Here is a 27387-nt window from a genome sequence, read left to right as displayed (position 1 = left end):
ACTGAACTGAACTGAACTGAGGTGAGAAACACAAAGACACAGAGGACTGAACCCCGTCCAGCGGTTACCTGGAGCAGGCGTGGGTCACCAGGTTCAGCAGGATCAGATTCACTTACTGCATCTAACCCTATAATAACACATGTTGGATCATAACTCACCAAACATCCCCAGATTGGTTTTTAAAGGTCAGTTTGGAGAGCTGAGCAACAGTTATACGTGTCGTGTTTCATGCTTCTTACGGTCAGCGTGGTGCAGACGGCGAGCATGCTCCAACGGTCTGGGAGTTGATACTGATTGTGGTCAAAGGGAGAGCAGCTCCAAGAACAGACTTCTTCTCTTCTGTAGCCAATCACTGCAACAGGACACGTTGTTACAGAACCTTGGAGACTCTCCGCCCAGGCTGCAGTTGGGATATATCTCCGTCCTCATCTCCCCGACCGCTCTGACTGAGACAATCATCAAACTAGTGTGAGAGTGGTTGTGAAATCCTGGACATGTTGGACAAAGGTGTCTTCAGCTGACACCAGAGACCTCCATCAGATTCAGATCTTAGTCTCTCAGGATCACATCCTTCCCCCAGTCTCTGCTCCTCCTCTACACATTTAACATATTCAGATATTCATACAACACACACACACTATATCAGGTTGGTATTTGGAGCGGCTTTATTTATGTTCAAAGAATAAAAAACACACAACAATGAAAATATAAAAATAACAACTTGAGAATCCAAATGTAGCAAAATAAAGTATTTATTAAAATAAGATAAGAGTAAAACAGTTTAAAGTGCATTAATGTATCTGAATATTAAAACTGAGTTATTAACTTCCATCATGTCTCTGATCATTATTATTTCATCCATTCATTCATATTAAATATTTATCAACTGATTTCAAAGATCATCACTTTGGTATAGTTCACATTTCATAACATTTCCTTTAGAAACATCATGTTAATCTATTTCATAGATAATAATCCAGTTGAAGGTCTTATTTAGAGACAGACTGGTCCTCTATGTCCCCCTGAGATATTCTGATCATCAGATGATTTTATAATTACAATAACAACAATATTCACAATGTCATCAACTCCTCAGTTTAAACTGTTCAATGTTAGTTGATATTAAATCATCAGCTGGAAATATAACACTTAGCAACACGAGCCTTTATATGTCCGAGCAGAAAACAATCATTTAAATTCCCTCCATATAAATGTATTATTACCAAAACACCAAACAGAAGACATGATGAAGATCTCTCTACACCTGATTAGAAGATATTTGGGGGGGGCTCCGTCTGCTGATATTTACAACTAAACAAACATCATTTCCTGTTAAAAGCTTGCAGAGATACAGCTCAGAGTTGAGTAGATTATTGTTACATTCAGTTTAGTGGAGCAAAGTATTTCTGTGTACTACTGCTGAGTTGATATTGTCTGAACATCTCTGTGTTCTTCAGTCAAACATCACTCTGATCTTAAACAACATTATAACTGACCTACATTTGACTTTTATCTGAACATGTTTGAATATGGAGTTATTTTGTTTTACTTTGAGGAAAATGTATTTAAAGTAAAAGTACTTTGAGTTAAGTAAAATTAGTTTTTCTTTGAAGCAACTTTTACTCGAGTAAATGTTCTAGTTCTCTAAAGATAAAGTTAATATGAATCTAATCTCTCAGTCTGACCCTCCTCTGGACCATCTCATCATGGAGACCCTAGAGGATCTCAGACTCAGATACACAGACCCCCCCCCCACACACCACGGTAAAGTCAAGATTCATGGCGGAAAAATGCTTCATCATCATCATCATCATCATCATCAGCAGGTTGTCCTGATCTCTTCTTCTGACATCTTTTATATATCAGGACACCAACCACTGCAGCAGCTACAAGAACCAGAACAGCTGCTGTCAGTCCATGGAGGAGACCTCCAGGAGAGGAGTTTCTATCACTGGAACTGAAGTTTAAAAACAAACAAACATATGAGTCAGTAAATGTGTGATAGTGGAGCAGTCTTCATCCTCTCTGATGTTAGAAACTGCAGCTACAACCTGATACTCAGAAAAACTCTCTGAGAGAGACTACCTCACCTGGATGTGTAACCTGCAGACGGAGGATTCTGATGAATCTGAATGAGTCACCTGATGCAACTTGACACTCGTATATTCCAGCATCGTGTCTGTTCACATTCATCAGCTTTAAAGACACGTCTCCGTCCTCCAGATCTCTGTCCACCAGCTCCACCCTGTCCTTAAAGGATGGATGCTGTTCATCTGTTTTCAAGTGTCCATCTCTGTATAAGAGGACGTTATCTGTTGGCTTCAGGTCACGTTTGGTCCACTTTACAGCTCTGATGGAGGAACCAGCAGCCTGACATGGCAGAATGACATCATCTCCAGGATCCACTGTTACCACAGGTAGGTCTGAAAAACAATAATAAACAATAGTAATGAATAAAAGTCATGGTACTTCTAAAGACCTCCATCAGGTGTAACACTGCAGAAGGGATGTTAATTATCAGAGATATCACAGGACTTTATTACCACGAGGTCAACTCATGAAGAAGCTCCTCACTGAGATACGTGTTGACATGACTCATCAATAGTTCAGGTCTAATCCTTCAGGAAATGTTGTTGTTTTTTTTTTTTTAAGATTATTTTTTGGGGCTTTTCCCTTTATTTTTCAAAGTGGATAGACATGAAAGGGGGAGAGAGATGGGGGATGACAAGCAGCAAAGGGCAGCAGGTCGGATTCGAACCCTGCGCCGCTGCAGGACTCAGCCAACATGGGGCGCACGCTCTTACTAGGTGAGCTAGAGGCCGCCCCAGGAAATGTTGTTTAATATCAGATCTCATCTCTTTCATAGTCACTGTCTCTCACCCCTAAAGACCATTTTATGTTTCTGAGTTAAATCTACTCCGTGACTCCGTACGGAGGTACGTGGAGATACCGAGACTACGCTGCAGCCTGACGTCACCTCCCAACATGTAACTACAGGTTACGATGTATCCTCGGCCGAGTATCTCCGGGGCCGCGGCCAGCCCCCGGAGATACTCGCTGGCCGGCCTCAAGTCAGTCTCTCAGCGGTGTTGGGTAACGTTAATGTTACAACCAACCAGCAACACACACCGTAAATCAACATGCTAACCTAATATTCACATTTCTACTAATTTCCACTGTATTACTAATAAACCCTTTGAGATTTCATTGAGCACTTTAGAAGATAAAAGGTAAACTGACAGCACCATCGCTGTCATGACAGTACAAATATTTAAAAGATATAGCAGCTCTAGTCTCCAGTCTACAATTACAATGAATTCAACTTCAAATTAAAAATGCATTGTTTAGACTACTAAACTAAAATAACTCCTCCCTCTCTCCTCCCAAACCCGTCCCTACAACCTGGAGTTGGACAACTATTCATTTCTTACTCACTGCAACTTTTATTCTTTATTCTTGTATTTGTATATTATTCGGTTTTATTTTCATCATGACCGTTTTTAATTGTTCTTTAATGTTTCATGTAAATCACTTTGAATTGTCTTGTTGCTGAAAGCTGCTGTAGAGATAAAGTTGCCTTGTTGCTGAAAGCTGCTGTAGAGATAAAGTTGCCTTGTTGCTGAAAGCTGCTGTAGAGATAAAGTTGCCTTGTTGCTGAAAGCTGCTGTAGAGATAAAGTTGCCTTGTTGCTGAAAGCTGCTGTAGAGATAAAGTTGCCTTGTTGCTGAAAGCTGCTGTAGAGATAAAGTTGCCTTGTTGCTGAAAGCTGCTGTAGAGATAAAGTTGCCTTGTTGCTGAAAGCTGCTGTAGAGATAAAGTTGCCTTGTTGCTGAAAGCTGCTGTAGAGATAAAGTTGCCTTGTTGCTGAAAGCTGCTGTAGAGATAAAGTTGCCTTGTTGCTGAAAGCTGCTGTAGAGATAAAGTTGCCTTGTTGCTGAAAGCTGCTGTAGAGATAAAGTTGCCTTGTTGCTGAAAGCTGCTGTAGAGATAAAGTTGCCTTGTTGCTGAAAGCTGCTGTAGAGATAAAGTTGCCTTGTTGCTGAAAGCTGCTGTAGAGATAAAGTTGCCTTGTTGCTGAAAGCTGCTGTAGAGATAAAGTTGCCTTGTTGCTGAAAGCTGCTGTAGAGATAAAGTTGCCTTGTTGCTGAAAGCTGCTGTAGAGATAAAGTTGCCTTGTTGCTGAAAGCTGCTGTAGAGATAAAGTTGCCTTGTTGCTGAAAGCTGCTGTAGAGATAAAGTTGCCTTGTTGCTGAAAGCTGCTGTAGAGATAAAGTTGCCTTGTTGCTGAAAGCTGCTGTAGAGATAAAGTTGCCTTGTTGCTGAAAGCTGCTGTAGAAATAAAGTTGCCTTGTTGCTGAAAGCTGCTGTAGAGATAAAGTTGCCTTGTTGCTGAAAGCTGCTGTAGAGATAAAGTTGCCTTGTTGCTGAAAGCTGCTGTAGAGATAAAGTTGCCTTGTTGCTGAAAGCTGCTGTAGAGATAAAGTTGCCTTGTTGCTGAAAGCTGCTGTAGAGATAAAGTTGCCTTGTTGCTGAAAGCTGCTGTAGAGATAAAGTTGCCTTGTTGCTGAAAGCTGCTGTAGAGATAAAGTTGCCTTGTTGCTGAAAGCTGCTGTAGAGATAAAGTTGCCTTGTTGCTGAAAGCTGCTGTAGAGATAAAGTTGCCTTGTTGCTGAAAGCTGCTGTAGAGATAAAGTTGCCTTGTTGCTGAAAGCTGCTGTAGAGATAAAGTTGCCTTGTTGCTGAAAGCTGCTGTAGAGATAAAGTTGCCTTGTTGCTGAAAGCTGCTGTAGAGATAAAGTTGCCTTGTTGCTGAAAGCTGCTGTAGAGATAAAGTTGCCTTGTTGCTGAAAGCTGCTGTAGAGATAAAGTTGCCTTGTTGCTGAAAGCTGCTGTAGAGATAAAGTTGCCTTGTTGCTGAAAGCTGCTGTAGAGATAAAGTTGCCTTGTTGCTGAAAGCTGCTGTAGAGATAAAGTTGCCTTGTTGCTGAAAGCTGCTGTAGAGATAAAGTTGCCTTGTTGCTGAAAGCTGCTGTAGAGATAAAGTTGCCTTGTTGCTGAAAGCTGCTGTAGAGATAAAGTTGCCTTGTTGCTGAAAGCTGCTGTAGAGATAAAGTTGCCTTGTTGCTGAAAGCTGCTGTAGAGATAAAGTTGCCTTGTTGCTGAAAGCTGCTGTAGAGATAAAGTTGCCTTGTTGCTGAAAGCTGCTGTAGAGATAAAGTTGCCTTGTTGCTGAAAGCTGCTGTAGAGATAAAGTTGCCTTGTTGCTGAAAGCTGCTGTAGAGATAAAGTTGCCTTGTTGCTGAAAGCTGCTGTAGAGATAAAGTTGCCTTGTTGCTGAAAGCTGCTGTAGAGATAAAGTTGCCTTGTTGCTGAAAGCTGCTGTAGAGATAAAGTTGCCTTTCCTTACAGCCTCAGCCTGTCAGTCAGGCCCCAGGGCAGATTAACCTCTGTTGTTCCTGCTGAGGAAGTGTAACGTCAGCAGCACCGCGACCTCTTTCAGCTCTCCATTAATATCAGATCACAGCAAACGCTGTCTGACTGAAGTTTAGAAAACTGAAACCACTTTATCACCATTTCTGTGACTAACTGGGACTTCAACAAAACTGCAGAGTAGTTTGCTCTGTCCGCGTGTGTCTGTGTGTGTGTGTGTGTGTGTGTGTGTGTGTGTGTGTGTTCATATGCAGAGAGGACAGATAAGTTTGAGTTTATGAGATCTCAGGTACCGAAATCTCCACATTTAACGTGTAAAAAGGGGGAAGATTTACTGGTCGCACATGTACGACTGGATGTAAAATTCAGTCACACACTCTCAAATTTTGGTCGCAAAATGCGAGTAATGTTGAGTAACGTTAATGTTACAACCCCCCCCACCCCGATGCTGAAAACATCCAAAAAGTGACACTGATGTGAAATAGATTGTGATATTGTGGTTTTAGCTGAGTGGCTAACTGGTCAGCTAGCTAGCATGCTACCACAAATCTAATCACCTTTATTCTCTAAATGTTGAGATGATTTGAAGTGATTCTCTCTCTGTCTGACTCTCTGGGACCAACTCATCATGGAGACTCTAGAGGAGCTGCAGCTACAACCTGGTACTCAGAAATACTCTCTGAGAGAGAATTACTCACCTGGACCTGGAACCAGCAGACAGATGATTCTGATGGTTCTGATTAGGTCAGTATCATCAGTTTTGACTCGACACTCGTATGTTCCAGTGTCGTTGATGCTCACATTCTTCAGAATTAAAGACGCGTCTCCGTCCTTCAGATCTCTGTCCACCAGCTCCACCCTGTCCTTAAAGTCTGGATGCTGGTGGTCTAGTTCCAAGTCTCCATCTCTGTATAAGAGGACGGTCTCTGGATCCAGGTCCTCTCTGCTCCACTTTAGAGTTCTGATGGAGGAACCAGCAGCCTGACATGGTAGAATGACATCATCTCCAGGATACACTGTTACAGTCAGGTCTGAAAAACAACAAACAATTAATATTAGGGCTGTCAAACAATTATTTATTTTTTTAATCGGGATTAATTGCTGAATTTCTATAGTTAATTGAGATTAATTGCATGTTTTATCACATGATTAAAATTCTATTATTTTGCATTTCAGAACAGTTTGTAAGTCCATATCAACAATGGAAAGTAATTCTTACCAGTGGATCTTATTGGGAATCAAATGAATGCAAAGAAAGTTACTTTATGAACTTGATTTTAAGATTTATATTTGTTTAGTATTTTTTTACTGTAAACAAAAGAACAATGTGTGAATTTATACACAATACAATACAATACAATCTAGTGTTTAGTAACTCTAAATAATGTTGATTCCTCACTGAGGTCCAGTGATCACCAGTTAATGAGACAGTGTTTGCAGCACCTTGCAGCAGTTCCAGTGTGGCTGCTTTCTCCGTGTCATACAGGCTGTGTGGGGGGGGCTGTCCCCCTCGACGGTAACGAGACAGGTCAGAACATGCCAACCGTAGTACGTCTTTAAGACCTGAGTCCTCTACGATGCTGACAGGTCTGCAGTTAGTTGCCACCCATTTCGTAAGAGCTGTAGTCATTTTTTGGACTCTCCAAAATAGTGCTTTGCCTGATCCCGCTAGCATCAACCTGAGTCACGTTAATATGTTTAGCTCGTAGCTGGTAGCTCCAGCTTGACCTGCTTCAGTCATATTTTAATTTGGCTTTACACAACGTACATATGGCTTTGACTTGTCTACGAGCCGTCTGGGAGTTTCTGAAAATAAAAAGCTCCATTCAGAGTTATTGCTGCTGTGTTTCTCCATCATGCTGCAGCAGCAGCAGCAGGAAGTGTTAGGAGGAAGTGGCAGCTTGATGAGAAGTAACGGTGCTGCAAAGGGTCAAAATAGTAGCCTGTTAGGACCACGCCAAGCCCAGTGAAGTGTAAAATTAATTAATAATAGCCGGCATGCGATAAAAAAAAATGAACGCATCGCGATTAACGCGTTAATGCTGACAGCCCTAATTATTAATAATAAAAAGTCCTGTTATTTCAACAGTTCTGCATTGTTTCTCCTAGAGGGAAGAGACTGGTTGGGAAAAAACAAACAGCAGATAGGAACACACATCTACAGAAAGAAAAAGTGTAGAATATTTACAACACAGGAGAAAGTAGTCAGGTGTTAAGAGGTCTGGGAGTTGTCACATTAACTGACCGGGTGATGCAGCAGACTGTCCTGGTCTCTTCTTCTGACGTCTTCTATACATCAGGACACCACCCACTGCAGCAGCTACAAGAACCAGAACAACCAGAACACCTGCAGCCAGTCCACCGTCTCGGCCTCCAGGAGAGGAGTTTCTATCCTCAGAACCTGAAGATAATAAAACATATGAGTCAGTAAATCATCTAGCTAGCATGCTACCACAAATCTAATCACCTTTATTCTCTAAATGTTGAGATGATTTGAAGTGATTCTCTCTCTGTCTGACTCTCTGGGACCAACTCATCATGGAGACTCTAGAGGAGCTGCAGCTACAACCTGGTACTCAGAAATACTCTCTGAGAGAGAATTACTCACCTCGCTCTGGAACCTGCAGATGGACGGTTCTGATAGTTCTGATAGTTGTGATTAGGTCAGTATCATCGGTTTTAACTCCACACGTGTATGTCCCAGTGTCGTGTCTGCTCACATTCTTCAGCTTTAAAGACGCGTCTCCGTCCTTCAGCTCTCTGTCCACCAGCTCCACCCTGTCCTTAAAGGATGGATGCTGGACGTCTGTCTCCAAGCGTCCATCGATGTAGAAGAAGACGATATCTGGCTCCAGGTCAGGTCTGGTCCACTTTACAACACTGATGGAGGGATTAGCAGCCTGACATGACAGAGTGACATCATCTCCAGGATCAACTGGTACCTCAATCTGGTCTGAAAAACAACAATTAATTACTATTAATAATCAAAAGTCATGTTTCAACAGTTCTCTACAGGTGTGTCCCTGTACATTAAGCGGTTACATTTCCTAACTAAAGCTACGTTCACACCACCAGTCTTAATGCATAATTCTGATATTTTTACTCAGATCTGATTTTTATTATGTTTCTCTGTTCCCATGACCTTTTAAAACGTGGCCTGTATCAGATTCCAGTGTGAACTGTTTGTGGTTTTGAACTGAGCCCGCATGATGAAAATAACAATACCAATGACATCAGACGCAGCACGCTGTTACACTAAAGTTAGGGAGGTTATGGAGGAAGGAAGCATTTTGGCTTTTATTTCAACATGTTTGTGTAATGGCAGCCGTGATGTTAATGAGCAGGTGCTGACGAGGAGAAGAATGACAAATGACAAGAGACAAATTGGCTATTTTGGCCTTTTGTGGGTTATGGCTGCAAATTCACGTCAGGACGCTACGGGCCTCCACCAGTTTCCTCTGGCTTCGCACGCTCCACCTCTCCGACGGTGCGGGGGGGGGACGGGCCGGTGGTGATGCTTTTTACGTGAGCCGATCCCCGCCCTGGCGACGCGGTTAGGGCACTCCTCGCGGAGAGAGAGGGTGCAGCGAGGGTTAATGAGGCAAAAGTTGCATCAAATCCTCCTTGGTTGTTCACACTGAGGCCGCATTGAAAAAAAAAACCTGGGTCTGATCCAGGACCACATATGGAAGTGGTCTAGATCTGATTTGAGTCTGACCTGGTCACTTGACCCGGATTTGGGCCACTTTTGTCTGCAGTCTGAATGTAGCCTTAAACGTGAATTATACTAGCCGCGTCCAAGGTGGCGCTTTATGGCGCGCGCCCAGCTGTTGCGCACGGCTCTTTTTTTTTTTCAGCAGCGCGCGACAAAGCGGAAACGGGAGGCCTGAACGAGTTCGCCGACAACGTGATGCCAGGACTCTCAGAGTGAGAGAGAAAAATGCGGCCCCCCCGCATAAATATGCAGACTTTGGCTGATTATGCGTTGAATTATGAGATCACATAATCACGTTTTTCTGGAGGACTGGAAAGAACAACGTCGGTAGCCTTTCCTCATTAGCGCCACCTCTGTTCAGGAGAAGACTGCAGCTAGTGTGGCGACCTCCACGCGGGTATAAATAGTCACGGCGATCTCATGACGTCACATTTGTAAGCGCTAGCTGGGCTGTGTCCAGTATATAGGCTTGTTGGAGATGAGCCAGATCTGCACAGAATCGATCAACGGCGGTCGCCGCCCAATGCATGCTGGGTAGAGTTGTGTCCGACTTGATCCCGATTTGCTCTGACGTCATGCACACGTGGGCAACAATAACCTCACGAGATCAAGGCGACCGCAGGTTTAAGAGCCAGGTGCCACAGTTGCTCTCCACCGACTGTAAGACCCAGGCGGACCCAGGGGCATGCTGGGAAACGCTGGCCTCTCAGCTGATCTAACAGCTGATTGGTTCAGAATCAACTCAACATGATGAGGTTTTATATCAACTTTTTACAGAGAGACTAAATCTGATCAGATTACAGATCATCTACAGTCTGTTAATTAAAATCAGCAACAGATCACATGTAGAGCATTTTAACAGCTACTCTGTCATGATGAAAACAACTGGAGACTGTGTACCAGCTGATATATATTTATGGTCTGATAACATTTTATTAAATCGGTCCTAATACAACAGAATGTGAGTGTTTCTGTGACTTCCTGTTCAGTCTGAAGGCTGCTGGTATCAGCTGGAAACTGTCCAACTTGACTGCAGATTTTAGTCACCGCCCCCAGCTGCTGCTGCTGCTGCTGCTGCTGCTGCTGCTGCTGCTGCTGCTGCTGCTGCTGCTGCTGCTGCTGCTGCTCTCGTCTACTTTACAGACGAGGAGCAGTTCATCTCCAACGAGCCTCATAAGAGCCTTTAGTGTCCGCCCAGACGGCTAGTTAGCTAGCTGACGTTAGCTTGTTAACGGCTCAGTCAGGAAGTAGGCCGCAATGCTATTTAATCACTTTAAACATCAGATAAAGTGATTCTCTAATAGGGCTGGATGATTAATCGAAAAATAATCATAACCGAAATTCAGAGCCTATAACCGACGTAATTTTACCAAGTCGGTTATTTCGGTCTTTTAATCCTATTAATATTTCCGCGGCCGCCCACTGTGTGTTAATGTACTTTCTCCTTAAAAGATATTACGGCCGCCGACTCCGCCCCGTCCAGTCTGCGCCCATAGGTGCTTTCCGATCTGATAGTACTTGTACTTTTTAGAGGAAAAGTACACTTCTAAGCAGTTCTAAGAACTACTCTCCCCCAAAATCTTTTTTTTCGTTTGCATTCCCACTGGCCAAGTGGCCATAGGGACTGGTAGGAGGGGTAAGGGAGGGATGTAACCACGGCAACGGTCTTTATAGCATCGTCACTAGACCTTAGCGCCACATACAACAACAACAACAACAACAGATGATGCTAATACTTGTGCACTTTTCCTTTATTAAATGCACGTCCATTCTCGTAGTAATTCACGTAATGTTTTGCTCAACACAGACGGGGCTTTATTATCCTCTGAACAGACCCCGCCTCGCCTGCAGCGCTGTGGACGTGTGTGTGTGTGTGTGTGTGTGTGTGTGTGTGTGTGTGTGTGTGTGTGTGTGTGTGTGTGTGAAGGCCGGTGAGCCACAGGACACACTTGTGGAATTTAACTCCGAAAAGACAGTTAACCACAGGTTCCCGTTAATCTTATGATGGACATTTATTATTTATTTTCTACATTTTTAGGAAACTTTTTTTTTTAATTAAGCTCTGTTATCTCACAGCTGGTGGTTTTGGAGAGTGTCACGGAGGATAATGGGAGCAATGCCAGTAAAACTGTTATAGCACATTTTTTTTAAATAGTTTAATGAGCTTAACATTGCACATTGCAACTGTTATTTTAAAAAGCTGGTTATTTATTAATTATATATTATTATTTAAATTTAATATTAAGTGTAGTACCGCATTACCCCCCCCCCTCAGATGGCAACCCTACCACCTTAACTAACAAATTTTCTGCGGGAAACCCTGGATTATGCACTCTTTCATTAGAAAAAATAACCGTGAACATATTTACAGTATAAGAAAAAAAATTAAAATAATCGTTCAGTAATCGTAATCGAGGTAACTTGTTTGATTAATCGTGATTATGATTTTAGCCAAAATCGTCCAGCCCTATTCTCTAATACAGATGATGATCAGTAAATAAAGTAGTCAGGTATAAACATGTAACCGATGTATTTCTCCATGAGTCCTCTATGTTAGTGATAATAACGTTACGTTACCTAGCTACAGTAGCTTGTTTGGTAGCTAGCTAGCTGCTAACTCCACCCACCGTGCTCTAATGCTAACGTTAGTAACGTCACACTGTTGACAGGAAATGAACTGAACAAAGTCACCACCCATCTGATGACAGTAATGGGTTTTCATCACTACGACAAGAGTGTGAATGAAAACATTAAGCTGTTTACTTTTACTAACTTAGTGTCCGCTAGTTAGCTATCGTAGCTAACGGACGGCTAGTTAGCTAACATTAGCTTGCTGAGGCTCAGTTCAGCATCATCTATATTAGAGAGAAGAATCTCTTCATCTGATGTTTAGAGAGAATTAAACAGATTTCCAGACTACTTACTGGAGTTCAGCAACTACACAGAACACATACAAGTACAATATCGACTGTTATTTGGGTCCCTGTCAATAATTACTCTTGAGAAATGTGTTAGACGAAATTTACGTTTTATCGGCATAAAATATTTAATGTCTAACATTACATAAAACTTATCAATAAAATCTGATATTTACCAGAAGCTGCTCCAGAGAGAAATACCAACAGGAACAGAACTGGAGCCATGAGAGCTGAGAGAGGAGATCCTCCGTTATCTCCTTTACAGAGAGAAGAGAAAACATCTACTAAGAAGGAAAAGACGACGATGAGAGCAGGAAGCAGCAGCGGCAGCGGCAGCGGCAGCGGCAGCGGCAGCGGCAGCGGCAGCGGCAGCGGCAGCGGCAGCGGCAGCAGGTGGGGGCGGTGACTAAACTCCGCTCTCTAGTACAGTACAGTACGGACAGTTTCCAGCCGATACCAGCAGCCTTCAGACTGAACAGGAAGTCACAGAAACACCGTGGTCCGATTCTGATTTAATAAAATGTTCTCAGACCATATATCAGCTCCCACACAGTCTCTAGTTGTTTTAATCATGACAGAGTAGCTGTTAAAATGCTCTACATGTGATCTGTTGCTGATTTAATTAACAGACTGTAGACCAGGGGTCATCAACTACATTTTTCTAAGAGCCAGAATGTTTCTAAGCAGACACTCCGGGGCCGGACTTACAAATAAAGAAAATAAAATTAATTTATACCTAATACGCCTATTCTTGTTAGAAATGTTCACTTTCTTGCTGAATTAATGCTATATATATATATATATATATATATATATATATTTATTTATTTTTTTTTTTACATGTATTAGTGTGAGCAAACTCCTAAAAAACATGGAAACTCCCTCATGATAACTGGCTCTTTAACTAGAAAATGATCTCAGACTAGGAGGCAGTTCACTGAGGAGTGATGGTTAAAGTCTGTGATTAGGAAACATGGTTGTAGTATGCAGCGTCCTGATTGGTGGAAAATGCTTGCAGAAAGAAAGGTCTGTTGTCAGGTAATGATGAATGATGAATGGACTGATAAGCAGGCTATACATTCATCATGTATGCCCCATTTGCAATGAAACGATGTTGCAAAATAATACAACCAGCATCATCATCAAGAATGAAGAACGCTAACATAATGGTCACGTCATTCACGTGGATATTAAGTAGTCACATGTATCTGTTTTGGTCTTATAATACATCCATAGGTTACCGCTCCAGTGGAGAGGATGGCTCGTTCAGCCAGCAGTTAAGTTCATAAGAATTTGTTCAAATTTCAAGATTCTCAGCAAACTAAGATAAACATACATACATATTAATAGAGGGGCTGGGTTTGTGCTCTACCTGTTTAATGTTACCTGATGTAAATGCTGTAAATGCTAAATAACAGAACGCATTTTTTCCTCTTCACATTTTCTGAATTCGTGATTATTCTGCGGGCCAGACTGAACGCTTTGGCGGCCGGATGTGGCAGATTTAGTCTCTCTGACTTCTAAACATAACTATCAGTCACACAACATGTGTTCTGTACAGAATAAGATATATAAATATAAAGAATATAAAACCTCATCATGTTGAGTTGATTCTGAACCAATGGTGAAGGGAGGTCCCGCCCTAATCTGCCTCTGATTGGTTTACCTTCTAAATGCCTAAACATAACCAATCCAATCATTGAAGGCAAGGAGTACTAGCCACCCTGCTGAAACAAACAGCATATACCAGCATGGAAATCATGCTGGTATATGCTGGGTTATGGTGGTTTATGCTGGTTTATGCTGGTTTTAGCTGGTAGCTGTGCTGGTCTACCAGCGTGGTCTTGCTGGTGAAGCTGGCCAACATCAGGCTATTGAAGCTGGATTATTAGGGCTGGGCGATATGACTTAAAATCTCAGATTTTTTCACACCAAATCCGTTTTTTGACTTTATCTTATTTTTTTATTTAAAAACGTACTACAACTGACAAAGAAATTGTACTCTTTTTTTTTTTTTTTATGATTTTCCCTCATGCAGTTTAATCTAAATGTCCCCTTGGGCCATAAGTGTAACAGGAAAACAAGCCTAAAGAACATTCTTGTAAGGGACTGTTGGTTATTTAATTAAGGGGCCACCGGAGGAGTTTTGTGTCCTCTAACCTAAAAGACGTGACCCTCTCCTCGTCAGTAATAATTTTTCTATGACCCTCCAAAACGATTTGAAAAAGAAGAATGACCCTCCCCTCACGTGCAAGTTTGCATTTAGTAAAGAAGTACAGATATTATTTGATTTTTACAGCCATGACATACAGGAGTTAACCTCTGAATTCTCATCTTACACATCCCACTCCTCTGTTATGGTGGGGGGGCCATTTCAGTAGATTTACTCACTAACATTGTTGTGGAAACACAATAAGCATGGAAACTAAATGCACACTTCATGTATTACTGCATTACTTCAGATACTAAGTTACTCCTCTAGTAAACTAGTATTCACATGAAATAAAACAATAAAACATTGAGACCATTCAGCAAAGGACGCTGGGATATAACCAATTCAACACTGGTTGCTATGGACTCGTCACTATCGTCATTGTATATTTTAGCACATAGGTAAAGCTGCCGAAGCTGAACATTATATTCCAAAACACATATGTTTATTTTTAAAGTTTTTAAGTTACATTGTAACAATTTAACAATTCGCCCTTATGAAATCCAATCACGACACGGCTGTTTTGGAACGCAACAGACGCTTAAATTCAACTAAAATGTAACAGTGAACAATCAGTGTTGGACCTCCAGTCTGTTGAGATGATCTCCAAACTCAGAAACCAAGCGCAGTCACACCATAAAACGTTAAGACACGTTGAGAAAAAAGATCTGTATTTTGCCGTAATCCAGTGACACGGAAAAAAGTAATCCACAGAGATCAGTAGATCCACAAAAAGGTAAATGATACGGTGTATCCAGCAAGGCATCACATTCACCAGCCAGCTCCAAACAGGTGAACGAGGCCTCTTCACTTCACCGTTTAAACAAAGTGGAATAAACGTATAAACAAAACCCGCAATCAATTAGTAAGCTGACATCACATTTATATACATGGCATTTAGGAAACCTTTATTACAAGGTTGGCACGGCAAGATGTCCAGACTAGTGCAACAGTAACTTTAGTTTTTTTGCGTCCTGCTGCTCCCATCATCAGCCAGGTAATATTTTTTTACTAAAGCAGTATATGAAATCAGATGTATTACCTATCACCATTTAGTTGTTTTGTGTTATTTAAGATATTTATAAAATATCTGGTCATGCCAGATGTAATTATTCCACTCATTTTTTAAACAATGCATTTACCCGTTTGAGCCACCAGGGGGCAGTGCTCCTCCTGCCCCCCCACCATCGCCGTGTATGGGGTCAGACCATCTGCTAGGGGGCCGAGACTGAGAGCTACATGGATAAATATGCACCAAACAAGCCACTTTGAAATTTTGCTCTTTTCATGAATAAAAAAGTTGGGTGACCCCCCCACCCAGACTAAAAAATGTTGGATGACCCTCCCCTCAGCAAAATATAAAAAGACATGACCCTCCCCTATTTTCCTCCGGTGGTCCATTCCATAAATACCGAACGGTCCCTTATTAGAAAAAACACTTTGTAATACACATATGTAATTCAGTTTATCAAAAATGATACACGTGTTATTACAAGTTATCAGTGTTGGGAGTAACACATTACAAAAGTAACGCAATTACAGTAATGTATTCCTTTTTGCTGTAACGCAGTAATATAACACATTACTAATAAAATGTCGGTAATATTATACCCGTTACAATCTCAGTAACGCGAGTTACAACGCATTTTAAAGCAACATTTAGTTTTCTTTTTTAAGAATTCACCAACACTGTGAAACATTCTATACATACATTCACAGATACAGTCTGAGTGTTATTTCCTGTTGCTGGATTCGGTGGTTGAGATGACTGCAGAGACGGATACATTTGTGACATGGATATTATTTTCAGGAGTTATTACGCTGCGTTGAAGTGAGCTGTCCCGTCACTGTTCCCGTGGTCAGAACCAGAACCAGAGACGGTAGACTAGGGACATCTGTGTCCTGTCAGCGCCGACAGCAATGTGACCGAGCTGCTGACAGATAACAACATCTCAGGAACTAATGTTTAGTCTTGCTACACATAATATTACATTTTATCAGCGGTAGAAAGTAACTATACCGTAGGCTACTTTGATTCAATGGTAAGGTACTTTTAATTGAGTATTTTCATTTTCTCCTATTAGGCTACTTCTAGTCCACCACAACTCAGAGTCAAGTCGGCTATTGTACGTTTAACTTAACTATTTATTTTATAGCTTTAGTTACTTTGCAGATTCAGATTAATAATACAAAATAATATGAATAAAGTATGATGTATTAAAGTGGATAAAGAGGAGACTTTGTTGATCCAGTGGCTAGCTGCCAAGTCATACTTCTGCTTTTATTTTGGTTAAAGTAACTCAAAAGTAACGCAAAAGTAGTGTAAAACATTACAATTCAGAGACAGTAATATTGTAATATAACTAATTACTCTCAAATGACAGTAACTAGTAATCTATAATGTATTACATTTTAGTAATACATTATAGATTATAAGTAGTATAAGTAACTTGCCCAACACTGCAAGTTATTTACCTCGTTGGTATAAACGAGGTTAATAAATAGAAAGACCTGTCACTGTAACACAATACAGTTAAACAGCCACACATACTACATCCTCCAAAACTATTACACTGTTGAATTAACAAACAAAACTGAACATTATTCATGAAAGTTATAATGTTCGAGGATGCTGTTGTATTAGACTTCATTCTAGCTGTACCTAATAATCTGGACACTGAGTGCTGCAGTGGGTTATAAAGGTCACCTATAAACAGGTTACAAAGTGTTGACCCACTGCAGCAGGTCTGATAAGAGAGACTACTGTTGGCTCCTCCTCCTCCTCCTCCTCCCTGTGAACAGATCTGAAGGTCTCCCTGGTCCACGCTGCCCTCTGCTGGACTCAGAGTGACTCTAACTGTTCACCTCCAGCTCTTTCAACCAGCTGTCTAGGACCAATCTGTTTAGTTAGATGTCTGCCTGTCTGCTGTGAATAATAGTCACTGCTGGACATAGACCCCAGTTTGATTAAGTAATAGTAACTCAACAACTGTGTAATATCTCAATGGAAGAATCTTGGTCTCATGTTCAATTAAACCCTCTTGTTTCAGCACATTAAAGACATATCAGCATGATCTCCTTCTTTCATCCAGCTCATGCAGAGACCACTCCATTAAAACTCTTTTACCGTCTTTTTCAACATGCAGGGCAGCATTAGGATTGGACGACAAAACTACTTGGTTAGGTTTAGGATAAGATTGTGATTTGGGTTTAATTAAGTAGGACTACATTTGTGATTGTTTCGAACGTGATGTTATGATGATATATGAATATGTAAATATTATCTTAGTATTGCAGGGCACCATAACACTACACGTTATGGTAGGCCTAGTTTAATATTAAACTCAACACAACATATGTAGTGGGGGTCCCTGCTCGTGTCTCTTTCAGGTTAGGGGTCCTTGGCCTAAAACACGTTGAGGACCCCTGATCTAGATGATACTGAGATTCTGATAACAGCTGTTCACAAACTGTTATTTTGTTCTTTTTGAGGTGTGCTGTTTCAAAGGCTATAAGTTTGCTTTTAACTCATATTTTCTGACGTGCGAATACACAATAAAAAAAAAACTATTTCCTCAAAACCTCAACAGTGACACGTGACGAGGAAGGAGGAGGGCTTTGTGAGTGTGACTGGTTAGACACTAATGTGCTGATCTCATACGACCAACATTTCAAATGGAGGACTCATCTCTACAGCTGCTGCTGGGTAAGTTACACTTAATGTTTCTGGGTTTGTCAGTTGAAATAAAAGGAATTATTAATTGAATGTAGAATACTGTTATTAAAAAGGCATTTGAAAGGGCAATTCACGTCAAAATTCACTTCAAATTGTGCTGGTTGGTAAAACAATGCAAATTAGCAACCCAGTCTCACAGCAGTTTGTGTAATGTTCACATAATTTAATCTATTGATTCGTGTACACAGACACGTTTATCAGTTTTTTCATGATATCAGCACATTTTTTAAACTAATATATTTCAATGGGAATCATCTTTGGTGATCACAGCACGATTCTTTCTGAGTCGGCTGCAGCAGAGAAGCTGTAAACAGCTTTGCTACCTATCAACATTTATTTAGATGTTACCACCTGGTACAATAGATCTCTCCTTGTTCTTATACAGGGTTAATGTTAACTTGTCCATTGTCCCTGTTCAAATAAAATTAAATAAATGTCTTGTATTTTTGTCCCGAAAAGCGACTCCTAACCCTAACCCATCAATAGCATTCACACGCTACTATTGGCCAGGAGTCCATGTTTACGCCAGGTAACATAGCCCGATTAGTTCAGGTCCTATCACCTGACCAATCAGCTATCCTAACCTTAACCACTCGAGGTCAATGCCTAACCCCAACCAATCAAGCTGCTTCGTAGGGTGGGCCTTTCCTAGAAGTTACGTGGGATCCATAATAACGCATGAAAACCAGCTCTAGTTAGCATAATGGCTACGACTAGCAGTCCACTGGCAGAACTGCTGCAGGATGTAAAATGCCCTTAAACAGGCCTACAGCCAGTAGATCTGACCAGGGACCAGCCTACAACCAGTAGATCTGACCAGGGATCAGCCTACAGCCAGTAGATCTGACCAGGGATCAGCCTACAGCCAGTAGATCTGACCAGGGATCAGCCTACAGTCAGTAGATCTGACCAGGGATCAGCCTACAGCCAGTAGATCTGACCAGGGACCAGCCTACAACCAGTAGATCTGACCAGGGATCAGCCTACAACCAGTAGATCTGACCAGGGATCAGCCTACAGCCAGTAGATCTGACCAGGGATCAGCCTACAGCCAGTAGATCTGACCAGGGATCAGCCTACAACCAGTAGATCTGACCAGGGATCAGTCTACAACCAGTAGATCTGATCAGGGATCAGCCTACAACCAGTAGATCTGACCAGGGATCAGTCCTCTCTTAATGATATTTGTTTACTGTCAATATATTTGTGTCTTTTTTAGCTAAATTCAACATAATGTGAAGTTGAAATGAACAGTGTGTGTGAGAGAGACAGAGAGAGAGAGAGAGAGAGAGAGAGACAGACAGACAGACAGACAGACAGACAGACAGACAGACAGACTTCTCTTCCATTTAAACATCATATCCAGAATATGATCAGAACAGGATAAGCCTAATAGTCTGAATATTCATTATTTAAACAACATGTTAGCTCCGTCCATAGCAACCAGCTGTTTATCACAGAGTCATAAAAATGATCATTCTGATTAGCCGTAGTGGATGGGTTGTTGTGAGTGAAATAACGTATAATATATATATATAATATCAATGCGTGGCTGTTTTTCTGTCCAGAGTTTCCTGTGTTGATGTCTTGTTTCATGTCAAACTAACCTGAGGTTGATTTCTCTTCAGTTCTGACTTCACTGCTGATCAGCACAACAAACCAAGGTCAGTAAACTCCTTCTGTCACATCTGATAGACAGGACAAGGTTTGAGGAGGAGAGTTTATCAATACATTAAAACACTAAATGCAGTTTTGATAGGTACAACATGCACAGACTGGAGAGAGAAGATAATAAACCAGGGTCGATTCAAATGATGCACCGGCTGCTAGAGAAAGAGGAAAAACTGATTATTTTGAAGGATGGGTAATACGCTGGTAATATCAGGAGGATTATTGAGCTAAAGTATTAATAAACAGTAAGACACATGTAGACAGATGTAGATATTCTGCTGTGTCTAATAGCAACTTTGAGAGTTCAATTTAAAAACATATAGTAATGGTTTGTTAGCTCACCGACTGACTTACAGAGGAGAGGATTCAGCAGTGAGCAGACAGTGAAAAAAGCTGGATTATAAGGAATTGGGACAAAATTAACCTTAAAATGCAAATCATCTATAACTGCATCTTTCTCCCTCCAGCTTCTCTGACTGTGAGTCCCAGCAGATCTCAGATGTTTAGAGGACAGTCTGTCTCTCTGAGCTGTGAGGAGGACGACAGCTCTGCTGGATGGACTCTGAGGAGGAACACAAGTAATAAAACCAGGACTCAGTGTGGAGATGGCTGGGGAAAACCTGCTGGTTCTTCCTGTAAAATCAGCTACATGGACCCATCGGACAGTGGAGTTTACTGGTGTGAGTCCAGAGAGGGAGCAACCAGTAACAGCATCAACATCACTGTCACTGGTAAGATCAGACTGTGGAGTCAGTATTGATGAAGCTGTGTGTGAATGGATGACATGCTGTAGTTTGTCTCTGTGTTGAGGTGGACCAGTGATCCTGCAGAGTCCTGTCCTCCCTGTGACGGAGGGAGAAGACCTCACTCTGCACTGTAAAACAAAGACGTCCTCCAACCTCCCAGCTGATTTCTATAAAGATGGCTCCTTCATCAGGACTGAGCCTGCAGGTCACATGACCATCCACCATGTTTCCAGGTCTGATGAAGGCCTCTACAAGTGTCTCATCAGCAGTGATGGAGAGTCTCCACCCAGCTGGGTCTCTGTCACAGGTGAGAAGGTTAAAGGTCATCATTCATCTTTCACACCTACAGTTCTGTAGACTCTGAGATTTGGGGGCATCATTTTTTATTTAGTTCTGTTTGTGTTTACACTACACTTTGTCACGTGCACCAAACCTGGTCTTTGAGATGATGATGATGATGATGATGATGATGATGATGATGATGATGATGATGATGATGTGTGGTCATTATAGGTTATGGATCTGAAAGTTATCGCCACTTGAATCATTTATACGTCAGTAAATTGTGTGCAAGGTGGAAACTGCAGGCTAGTTAATGCATTGATTTTTGGGTCACTTCCTGTGTGTGTCTGATTGTGTTCTCACATGAAGTGCTTTTAATTAAATATTTTTTTGTTTATTTTAGAGAAACCCACGACTACAAGTCCTCCTCCAACCTCCACCACCTCCGGCTCCTCTCCTCCTCCCCCCTGGTTGTGGTCCGTTTCAGTCGGTGTCCTGGTTCTCCTGGTTCTCCTGGTTCTCCTGGTTCTACGATGCATCCGTAGGAACCCTAAAGGTTAGTCTCAATAAGACTTGTTTTGCGCTGCAGTTTAAAATCTAAATTTCCTGTTGATATTTTCAATTTCAGAATTGGAGTGAAGTGTTCAAACAACTGTTTCTTCAAGTCAAACGTCTCTTAGGATTCTCATGAATCACTATTCTGTTGTTGACAAACCATCCTCACCACGAGGGCCCTTTAGCATGCTCCGGAGCTTTTGATCATGTCACATAATCTTCCTCATGTTTCCATCTTTACGGACGTCTCTTTAATGGATAAACTGATTGAAATTGATGTTAACTTTGGTTCATTTCAGCTGCTGAAGTAGAAGCTGGAGATGATGACGTCACATACAGTGATGTCACAATATCACGTAACCTGCAGCAGCCAATCAGACGGAGCAGAGGTAAAGATGTTTTTATTGATTTTCAGAAGAAAACCGTGTGTGTTCTTGGTTTAATGTCCTGAGAGGACGTTTTGAGAAAAGAACATTTTATAAAATAGGGATATTTTAACAGTCACAGTGTAAGGTCTATTTTAGTAGATGACAGGGTGTGTGGTGCTTGTCATGAGAGTCTGGGTGTTTGGTACCCTGTGGTTAAACAGCTCTAACAGCTCTAACAGCTCTAACAGCTCTGTGGTCGTCCAGTTTCCTGTTTCTCATAGCAACCCTTCAGCTGAGTGTGGGTCTGTTCACACTTCACTGCAGGACACAGGACAAAACAAAGATGAAATATATAAACTATAAATTTGCAGATTTACATATCTCTGTCTATCTATGATCACTTACAATAGATCTAAAGTAATGGAATATGTTCATGTAAACAGTAAAATGCCGTTGTTAAAGGAACACACCGACTTATTGGGACTTTGTCTTATTCCCCGTATCCCCCAGAGTTAGATAAGTCCATACATACCCTTCTCATCTCTGTGCGTGTCCTAACTCTGTCTGACGGCCCCACCACTAACCTAGCTTAGCACCGATCCTGGAGGTAACCGGCTCCATCTAGCCTACTGCTCCCAATAAGTGACAAAATAACGCCAACATGTTCCTATTTACATGTTGTGATTTGTAGAGTCACAGCGTGTACAAATAACTAGGTCACAAGAGACACAGCCACCTTCTAACAGTATACATACTGGGAACTATATTCTCAGAAGGTGAAGCACTGCTACTTCTGCTACTTGGGCGGAGTGATTAACACCTGAAAAGCACCGTTGTTACTCTCTGCTCATCACCACGGGGCTTCTCAGGTGCTGCGATCAAATCACTTTGTGTTATGTTACTGCTGATGAAGACCCAACATTTCCTGATTTTTGCCATTTCATAATAAAAGCATTCAAATGAGAAAATGATGTGGGGGCTTTTACTGTGAAGAATTTATAGGAAATGAAGCCATTTCACAGCTGCTGATTAGAGTTTACCAGCTTTCTCCGTAGCAAAAACAATGATGTGTAACTCTGGCAATAGAAGACTAATAAATAACTAAAGGAGATGACGTAAGAGCAGGAATATCTGGAGTAATATCCTTCATATTGGTGAATTCTGGGACATTTTACTAAAAATAACATTACTGTATACTGGTGGCAGCCTTTTCCAATGAACAGAGCTGCAGAGAGCTCCCAAGAGCAGCAGCACAGTAACAAACACAGACACATCAATAACAGTATGATATTAACATCCAAAACACACGATTTAGTGGTTTCTGGCATGAGAACTACTTTGTGTAGTTCTGCACACAGTTAAGTAGGCGGCCCTAATGTGGCCTAGGACACATTTTCCGTTCTCATTGCGTAAAATACAGACGCTTGGTCAGGTGCCTTTGGCGTTGTTATTGGCGCTAAAAGTCTCCTTTAGCGCCATATTTAAACATGCTTTATCTGAACACGCTTGCAGTTAGGTTAAAGAAAAGATGGTGGGTGGGCTTACGTTTCCATGACACGCGGGACAAGAACAGGACAGTTGGGTTTAGGTAAAGAAGAACGGGACGGTTGGGTTTAGGTAAAGAAGAACAGGACGGTTGGGTTTAGATAAAGAAGAACGGGACAGTTGGGTTCAGTAAATGGGACACGCGGGGCACTATCCCCGGTCTCCTGGGTGAAAGTCCTGTGTTGTTTGACCCATCCACCCCCCCAACCAACCTCCCTATGTGGAATTTTGGCCTTCCACACTACTCGCTACCGTAGTTGCTCTTAATACTACATCATCTTCAAACCCCGTGTAGCTGCTGCTCTGCCCGGTGCGTTCTACACACACACTGAAGGGCGCTTTTTGCGTTGTATCTGACGCTGACAGCCACTGCTCAAACGTCCATATTTTACGAGGTCGGAGTGAGAATGGATTGGTTCCAGGACACATTTTCCGTTCTCACTGTTAATAAGAATGTGGACACATGTGGCCTAAACCACCTCCAAACGTGTTTTTTAAAATCTGATCTCAATGCACCCCGAGTGTTTCCAGCTGTACTTAGATCTGTCCTCTTGTGATCTGATCACTCAGGTCTGATCTTAAAGCCAGTTAGAAACGGGGTGCAAGAGGCACAAATCTCTCGCTCAAGCTGTCAAGTTTGTGTTGGGCAAATATATTGATGGCGCCATAACAAAGACGCTCAACTAAATCTAGTTCAGTCTCTCTGGGAAATAGGCACATTTTTACATTGTTTTGTGTGTTAATAACCAAATGTTGTTTGTGCGACACCCTGACATGTTGACACCCTGACATGTTGACACCCTGACATGTTGGCATGGTGACTTGTTCCTCCTGTGGTCAACATGTCTCTAAAAAAGAACAGCTCTGTGAGTGTGAAGTCAATTTCACATGAACTGGGTTTCCATCTAAGCCCTGCCATCAGCAACAAGTGTTAAGAAGAAAAGAAAACTGTGACATTTTAAGTTGTACTTCCTCTTATGTAGACTTTGACACTTCTGTCTTAAAGCTATATCCTGATATTTGCTGCTAAAATGTATCAACTATTAAGTCATTTTCTAATACTATTGAAAATAGTATTATTGATTGTAGTAAAAGTTAAATAATCAATGTCATTTCTTTTCCAGAGAGTTATTCAGTGGCAATCTACTCCGGAGTGAGAACAGAAGACGTCTGTTACGGACAAATAGTGAACAAAGACAAGAAATCAAACAGGAAGAGAGGTACGGCTGCTCTTCTATGTCTCCATCTCTAGAAACATCTGTTAGAGGAGAACAACAGTTCAGCTGCTCACTTTCTATCAAACTAACATAAGGAAATAGTGACTTTATTTTTTAGGGACTATTTTCAGCTGCGGATTAATCCTCATCTGGTGCTCTAGTGAGTATTTGTGAATGAACTACAGTGTGTGTTCATGGTGATGAAGAAACATGTCATCCAGTGCAACAGGGTCCATCTTTACATTCACAATATTCAGTTTTTTTTGCCCTTATTCTGAAAAAGACATTGTTCCGACTAAGCTGTTTACATTGTTAATACATGAATATTCCACTAACAGCCAACACACAACCTACTGCTAAAATTACTTCATTTGACAAGCATGCTCACACATGCTCAGTACCTAGGTAAGGACTACGAGCCAGTCAGAAGCAGAGTATGAGGGCGTGCCATGCTAGCAGCTAGGTGAGCATTATAACGTGTGTTCCAAAGTGACCACGTTTGTCTCTGAAGTAAAGGCTGGACTACAATAGAGCTGTTTGGAGCAGTTTGTGAACAGTGTTTTCTGTTGGAGATGGTAAGTCCCTTTGGGGGGGACTTTGGGCTTTTCACTTTGTAAACCTATAACATGCACAAAAAAAGATATATAACACGATAAAGGAAAGGGAAAAAGCCAAAAAGCATAATATGAGCTCTCTAAAAGTAATACTGATTGTAGTAGGAGTTTAAATAATCAGTATACTTTTTGCATAAGTAGTAAATATACTGTACAGTCCTGATATTAATAATGATATTTCTTTTCCAGAGAGTGATCCTGTTGCAATCTACTCCGGAGTGAGAACAACAGACGTCTGTTATGGACAAAAATAGTGATCAAAGACAAGAAATCAAACAGGAAGAGAGGTATGGCTGCTCTTCTATGTCTCCATCTCTAGAAACATAACACATGTGTGTATGTTCATGCTGATGAAGGAACATGTCACCCAAAGGAACAGTGACTATGTTTACATTCACAGAGTATTCAGTTTTACAGAAAAAAAAACAATATTCCAAATAAGCTGTTGACAAAGGAATTAAAATGAATACTCCACTAATATTCCTGTTTACATGCAGCCGTTACAAAACAGGATATTTTTACAAAGTGTTCCAGTGGTGGAGGACTTGTTGAAGCGTGTGAACTCAGCGTCCATCTTTCATTCCTTTAACCAACTTCTAGAAAAGGTCAGCTGTTCACAGCAGGTCTAAAAACCTGCAGACATAAAGGCCATAATAACTCTAATAATAATTCTACATTAACAATAATCGTACAGAAGTATACATATTATTATATCCAGATAGAGATCCAGCTGCAGTCTCCTCAGCAGTGAGAGGAGCAGAAGACGTCAGTTATGGACAAATAGTGATCAAATCAAACAGGACCAGAGGTACAGCTGCTCTTTATTTCTCAACGTTGATCTGAGCCAGTTTCCAGTCTTTATGCTAAGCTAAGCTAACCACTTCCAGCTCTGTACTGAACATACAGAAAATAAGGCTGATAATCATCCCCTCTCGCTCTCAGGAAGAAAGAGAATAAGAGGATTTCCCAAAAGAATTGAGAATATAATGAACTATTCCTATAAATAGATACAAGTAAGAGCAAAAGGACAAAAACACTGACTAGGTTTACATGCACAAAATATTCCGTTTTTTGGCTTTTATTCTGAAAAAGACAATATTCTGACTAAACCGTTTACATGGCTACTGAAAATGTAAATGGACTGCATTTATATAGTGCTTTTCTAGACTAATCAAAGCACTTTCACACAGCACTACAGGCACCATACACACACACAGGTGGCTGAGGCTGTCATACAAGGTGCCACCTGCACATCAGATAAACATTCACACAGGGATGTCAAGATACCAAAAATCTAGTAGTCGGTACTGGTACCACCAAGAGCCTGGCATCACCACACAGCCAGCGTACGGTAACATCTTCCCTGAGATCACCTGGAACTCCCAGACAGCCAGCATGTTTAGTTACGTCTGTTCTCATGACATCCATATTTACACAGCAATGGTTCAACATCTGGAGCAAGTCTGGGTTCAGTGTCTTCCCCAAGGACACTTCTAAGCACCGACCTTCTGTTTGGTAGACGACTCTACCACCTGAGCTACAGACCTTCTGTTTGGTAGACGACTCTACCACCTGAGCTACAGACCTTCTGTTTGGTAGACGACTCTACCACCTGAGCCACAGCCGCCTTGAATTACATAAAGCACCAATATTCCTGTTTACATGCAGCCGTAAACATGCAGGAGGCCGTGTGTCACAAACTGAGACACAGATTCTGAATGTGCTGTATACATGTCCAAAGACTGCTTGTAAAACCTGAATAACGGAATATCTCACAGGTCTTCATCGGGAAAAAAATAACAAGTCACTGTTGAGAAACGCTGTTTGTCTGCTGATGGAGTTTGTCTCCAACAGTTTCTCATATTGTTTGAACTGTTTGTGTTCAGAGCCTCCAGCAGACCCAGAGGTCCTCTACTCCTCACTGAGGAACACCTGAACACCATCACACCAGTCCAACCAGTGGAGTCCAGCCGGCCAATCACTGGTCCCCAGAGACCCTCACATCTACATCTGTACCTGTATAGCAGTCCGGTCATCCAACCAACTGGCTTTAGAAGTCCCAAGGTCCAGGTACAAACTGTGGGGGGGGGTCGCTCTTTTGTAGTTGCTGCCTCGAGACTTTGGAACAAGTTACCACCTGACATTCACACCATTACAGACGTCGCTCTTTTGAACAAAATTAAAACTTCTTTATTTAGAATGGCTTTTAATGCACAGTAGCGTTGCTGCATTTTCACTTTCTTTCTCCTGTTTTTATGCAACAGTTTCAGATGTTACTGTATTCTATGTTTTCCTCTTTTTATTGTATGGTATGTTGTTTTATTCTTGCACTTTGGATACCTGTTGGTTGCTGTGAAGCAGTATGAATAAATGTTGAT

At 41.5% G+C, this 27387-nt stretch overlaps 2 protein-coding genes across 2 annotated transcripts in view; one reads left to right on the top strand and one right to left on the bottom strand.

The window, feature by feature from the left end:
• Window positions 1-736: 736 nt before the first annotated feature.
• Window positions 737-27387, bottom strand: part of LOC116064517 — a 46171-nt gene continuing 19520 nt past the window's right edge. Inside the window, exons 5-9 of the mRNA XM_035994319.1 lie at window positions 8039-8308; window positions 7676-7831; window positions 6129-6461; window positions 2091-2423; window positions 737-1957 (exon numbers count right to left, since the gene is read on the bottom strand). Coding sequence (XP_035850212.1) covers window positions 1911-1957; window positions 2091-2423; window positions 6129-6461; window positions 7676-7831; window positions 8039-8308 — 1139 coding nt within the window. The 3' untranslated portion in view covers window positions 737-1910. The remainder of the gene's footprint in view (window positions 1958-2090; window positions 2424-6128; window positions 6462-7675; window positions 7832-8038; window positions 8309-27387) is intronic.
• LOC116064518 (low affinity immunoglobulin gamma Fc region receptor II-like) lies at window positions 17936-27353 on the top strand. The gene is made up of 8 exons (XM_035994337.1): window positions 17936-17981; window positions 19640-19675; window positions 20150-20413; window positions 20493-20735; window positions 21114-21266; window positions 21565-21654; window positions 25734-25817; window positions 26896-27353. The coding sequence occupies exons 1-8, from the start codon at window positions 17951-17953 to the stop codon at window positions 26943-26945; spliced, it is 951 nt and encodes a 316-aa protein (XP_035850230.1). The 5' UTR covers window positions 17936-17950; the 3' UTR covers window positions 26946-27353.

The sequence above is a fragment of the Sander lucioperca genome, chromosome 17, assembly GCF_008315115.2.
Source record: "Sander lucioperca isolate FBNREF2018 chromosome 17, SLUC_FBN_1.2, whole genome shotgun sequence".
Taxonomy (NCBI): Eukaryota; Metazoa; Chordata; class Actinopteri; order Perciformes; family Percidae; genus Sander; species Sander lucioperca.
This window is presented reverse-complemented; position numbering and strand designations above follow the sequence as displayed.

Coding starts and splice junctions, on each gene's coding strand:
- LOC116064518 (XM_035994337.1), top strand. CDS start 17,951: ATGGAGGACTCATCTCTACAGCTGCTGCTGG. Junction 20,736..21,113: donor CAGCTGGGTCTCTGTCACAG/GTGAGAAGGTTA, acceptor TGTTTATTTTAG/AGAAACCCACGACTACAAGT. Junction 21,655..25,733: donor GCCAATCAGACGGAGCAGAG/GTAAAGATGTTT, acceptor ATCCAGATAGAG/ATCCAGCTGCAGTCTCCTCA.